Consider the following 4,690-nt stretch of genomic DNA (forward strand, 5'->3'; position numbering starts at 1 on the left):
CGTGAGAGAGAGTGGCCCAGGGACTCTTGGGCCTAAGGTCTTAGATTGTAGTTGGGTGCAAATAGTTCGGGATGAGTAGGCATGTATGATGTCTCCTTGGGCCTAAGGGAATAGATTGTAGTTGGGTGCAAATAGGTAGGAATGAGTAGGCATGGTGTGTGAGAGACAATGCTTAAGTTATATACGTTCATTATTATTGACATTGTGAATTTTTTTTTACATAGGTTATTGAAAGAATATCTACATATTAGTCTCCTTAAAATATGGGATTTATAATCTTGAAATAAGATACATTATCTGCTACAATATATAAGCATACCCTGATAACAACAAAATATTTGCCTTTATAGTTTATAATGTTTTATATATAACTTACTATCTCATTTTATATATATACATGTACGTTGGTATACAGTTTGAGCACATAAAACTAAAGAAAAGAGATGTTTTTGGCACATACAACTCAATATGCATACCTAGACTCATGGTCTTACTGCAAGTTGACATACTGAAGAGATTCATATGAGCCCTCTTCGTCGAAACTTTATATGTGTATATAAAGTTAAAATTATTTTGTATATATATTAGTAGATGTTGAATTCCTTAAACTTTACCGGGATTTACTTCTTTATATATATTTCGAATTCTCTTAGTGTAAATTCGTACAAAAAAAAAAGGCCGCTAAAGAAAGGGTTTCAGTTTTCGGGTCTTTTTCGACTCTTCCAACCTTGGATCTATGTTTCCCCTAATACCCCTAGGTCGTTGCGTTCTAGGGCTAGTTTAGTTGGGGAACAAGTTATTTTGGGATTGTTATTCCACTCTCAATGTGGGATAAAAATAACCCTATTAATTTCGGAATAAGTTATCCTGCAATTCTATTCCAATCAAATATATTGAGATAAACTCAGCCTAAATCTAATCCTGGGACTAGTTATCCTTATCTCTAGTACCGAACTAGCCCTTAGAGTTACATTTACACCTATATGTCCTCCCTTTATAAGTTGTTTTGGCACTTGTGAGGGTACTAAAACTTGGCTGGACTCAAACTATAAGTGTCCTTTGCTCCTATGGTAAAGGCTTTTGTCTCTTGTTTGGATCACCCAATGGCTATATAAAAGGGAATTGGATTTTGGGCTTTTTCTCTCTTCTATTTTGGGGTAAAATAGTACTAGTGTTACTATTATTTACACCAAGCCAAACTCTGACTAAAACCCAAAGTTGGATATAACAACTCATGCAGAGAATAAGGGTAAAACTTTTGCCTTCTTATTTGGATAAAAAAAAACAGCCATTGGTCCTTGGTCATGGTCCCCTCCTCTCCTACTCGGCTAGTGACGGATTCAAAATTTGAAGTTGCATGCTCTATAAGAATTTCATAAATTTGAACTTTATAAATTTGAGTTTCAATGTTATGAACCAATTGTCCCACATAGGAAAAATAGAGAAATGCTAAGCGGTTTATAAGTCAAATGGATTCTCCCACGCTGGTCTGTTTGGTTGGACTCTCCCGTTTGGTTTATAAAATTCAAATTGGGTTCCAAAATGAGTTTATTTGTACTTATTTAGTCCATTTTTTAACTCATATATACTTTTTTTCACCTCCTCCTTAGGAGCTCCCACCCTTTTTGCTTCCTTAGTGACTCGAACTCACAACGTTAGATTGAAAATGAGGTTTGCTTACCATCCGAGGAACTCTGCATTGGCTTCAGCACATATATACCAGATTTGAGCCAAAACAATTAAATAGGGATGAACCAATAACTTTTACAAAAGATTTTTACTTACCTCAAAACATGTTCAAAATTAAAAAACAGATGTATACACAATGGATATTATACTATATTGGAAGTGAAAAAAGCATAGTACTCGTTGACAGTTTCATATTTTGGATTTACCTTACATTGCAATTCTTGGCTTTACATATGCCCTCCAATAATTGTAACTTTGTACACCCCATGATCAAGTCATGTATTTAAATTGGTCACAATTCAAATTGGCCAGATTGGAGAGGCAAAATTGATACGGGGTTTAATTACTTCGATGGTCACTCAACTAAGAACTCGTTATTATCTCGAGAAGTTGAGTTTCTTATTGATTTTATAGTTTTTTTCAACAAAGTGATTATTTGAGATAATGATTACTAGTTAAGTGAGCTTATGAGAAATCAAACTCCGATTATATGGGCACCAAAACCAGGGGTGGACCTAGGTTCAAAAATGTGGTGCTTCGGCATCCGTTAATCCAACGCAAAATAGGTATAATTATATAAAAATTGGTATAAGATGAAAAAAACATCTATGAAACCAAGAAGATAGATGGGTGCTTTGATTTTCAGGCAAAACCTTATACCTTTGAGTGTTAATATTTTGTGTTTGAACCTCCTGAGCAACTGCAATCCTTAAATCTTCGATCCGCCACCGGTAAAAACATGCATTTTCACTAATCTCTAATCAAAACATCTCAAGAAATCATGAATCTTGTAGACTTTGTTTTCCTACTTTGACTAGGAAAGTCACTTTCCTCGTTTTTAACAACTTGTTTTACTAGAGAAAATGTTTTTCAAAAAGTTTGACCAAATGACAAGAAAAAATATTAAAAAATATTTTTTGTAAATGTTTTCCTCCGTACCGGACACATAGAACCTTTAATCCTTTATCAATGAAATTTTTCCTTCTAGTTTTACACATGCTTCAGAAAGGTGAAGAATGGATTCAACAAACTTTTTAGTTGGCTTATCCAACCATCTACCTTGAAGGAAAATACATAGAGGAACTGTCAAGATAAAAAGATATACATACATAGAAGTCAAATTTACAGGTTAATATCACTAAAACTTGAACATTTTGTGTGCAAATTTTTTTCCATATCTTTTCCCATGAACTATTTGTGTGCATGGATCAGTTCGATCCGAAACTCAAGATAATTGGTGTATACCAAAAAGGGATTTATAAACAGAAGAGGCTACCAAATTTTGAGTAACGGTATCAATTTATGTCATGGATTAGTTTTGAGATAATGGGTGTAAACCGAAAAGGGATTCCTAAGGAGTTGAGGTTACCAAATTTTGAGGGGCCGGCAACCATTTATGCTGAATTACTCCACATATAGTTCCCCAGAACCACAATTTCTAAACGAAGCAGAGCCAATCTGAATTGATCTTGTAAAAAATCTACTACGGAACAAATACATAAACAAACACATTACAAAAAATAAAAATTGGGGTAGGCCAAGAAATACACACAACAAACTTTTATTAGACAACTGAAGAGACAACCAACAGGAAACAATTCAAAATGCAGACACACAAGGCTTCTGGTGAAACACCAAAAGACTAAACTAGTTCAGAATTTGCACACAATCGGTACAAATCCGACAGACACTTGAGTTTGGACATATAAGTCCTTTATTCGGAAAAACAGGGAAAACATAAGCAAACAACAGACGCTAAAACAAGAACAACAAAACGACCCTCAAGACAACACTACTCCTTTTCCTCTTTCGATTCTTCTTTCCAGCAGCCCTTCAGAACGGACTTGGGAGATCCACAGTAAGGAGTCCTAGTGAACTTCTGGTAGACAATGGAACCGCCCTTGCCAAATTCTTCTGGACTCCACTCAGCAAGAGAGTAGCCCTTAACATCAACAGAGCAAACACGCTCCAGTAACTTGGTAGCAACATCAGCATGCAAAGCAATAGAGAACTCAGCTGGCTCGAAACATGCTAGCACTCTCTCAACCAGGGGACCCAACTCCACGGTTTTAGGATCATATCCAACTGATTCAAAGCTAGCATAGCTAAAGCCATCTTCTGGGGTAATGTGAATGGTTGAAACAGCAGCTCCTTCAATAGAATTCATGGAATAACCACAGGGTTCAAACTCAAAATCGCATATCTGAGAGTTGGGGAGGATCTTCCTTATGCCAGATTTAACAGTCATGTGAGCAGCCGAGCTTCCTTCAGTCTTGTAAAAGACAGATGCCTTCTCCCTGTCCAAACCAGTCATGCACATCTCGAGAGTGTAAACAGGGACATTGGACTGAACAGGCCCAGCTGAGGCAGAGTAAACATGCCATTTCTGTGTTTTGTCAGGATTGCCCATAATCACAGCCTTGCTACCGGCAGCAAGCTTCCCAAAATAGCCATCGAGGACAGCAACTTCTTCAGAAAAGTGACGGTGAGGAAACGATTGAGCACCAGGGAAAATGAAGCTCCCACGGGTATACCTCACGTCTTGAACTTTGAGAGACAAGGTCTCAGCCAACCTTAGAATGGGCGGAATTGCGAGAAGCAACTTTGTGGTGCCACATGTTTTGATGATTATCTTGTAAGAATAAACAAAGAGGCTCGACTCGGAGAGGACATAGGAGTCAACATCAGCATTTGATAGGTTATCAACAATTGTGCACTCAGCAGGTCCGAGAATTTCATCCAATTGTGCCTTCGAGAGAGATCGAAGTCCTTTTCCGTTAGGATCAGCAAACAAACCAGGCTCGGCAAAAGAAATTTCGAGCCTCTTTTCAAAACCTTCAAAACCAATGGCAGAAACTGGCAAGTCCATTTCCATTATGAAAGATGTTCACAGCAGCAAAGAAAGTTAAAGCAGAAATGTTGAGAGCAATGAGCGCAAAAGCAGGAAAGAAGTAAAGGAAGGAAGAAAAGGAGTGAGGGCTTGACAACGAAAGAAAATGAA

At 37.2% G+C, this 4,690-nt stretch overlaps 1 protein-coding gene across 1 annotated transcript; it reads right to left on the bottom strand.

Annotated features, from left to right (window-relative positions):
- Positions 1-3,234: 3,234 nt before the first annotated feature.
- LOC124885412 (S-adenosylmethionine decarboxylase proenzyme) lies at positions 3,235-4,684 on the bottom strand. The gene has a single exon (XM_047404450.1). It carries the CDS (start codon positions 4,562-4,564, stop codon positions 3,482-3,484), a length of 1,083 nt encoding a protein of 360 aa, XP_047260406.1. The 5' UTR covers positions 4,565-4,684; the 3' UTR covers positions 3,235-3,481.
- Positions 4,685-4,690: the final 6 nt, after the last annotated feature.

Source organism: Capsicum annuum, unplaced genomic scaffold (genome assembly GCF_002878395.1).
Source record: "Capsicum annuum cultivar UCD-10X-F1 unplaced genomic scaffold, UCD10Xv1.1 ctg59772, whole genome shotgun sequence".
NCBI lineage: Eukaryota > Viridiplantae > Streptophyta > Magnoliopsida > Solanales > Solanaceae > Capsicum > Capsicum annuum.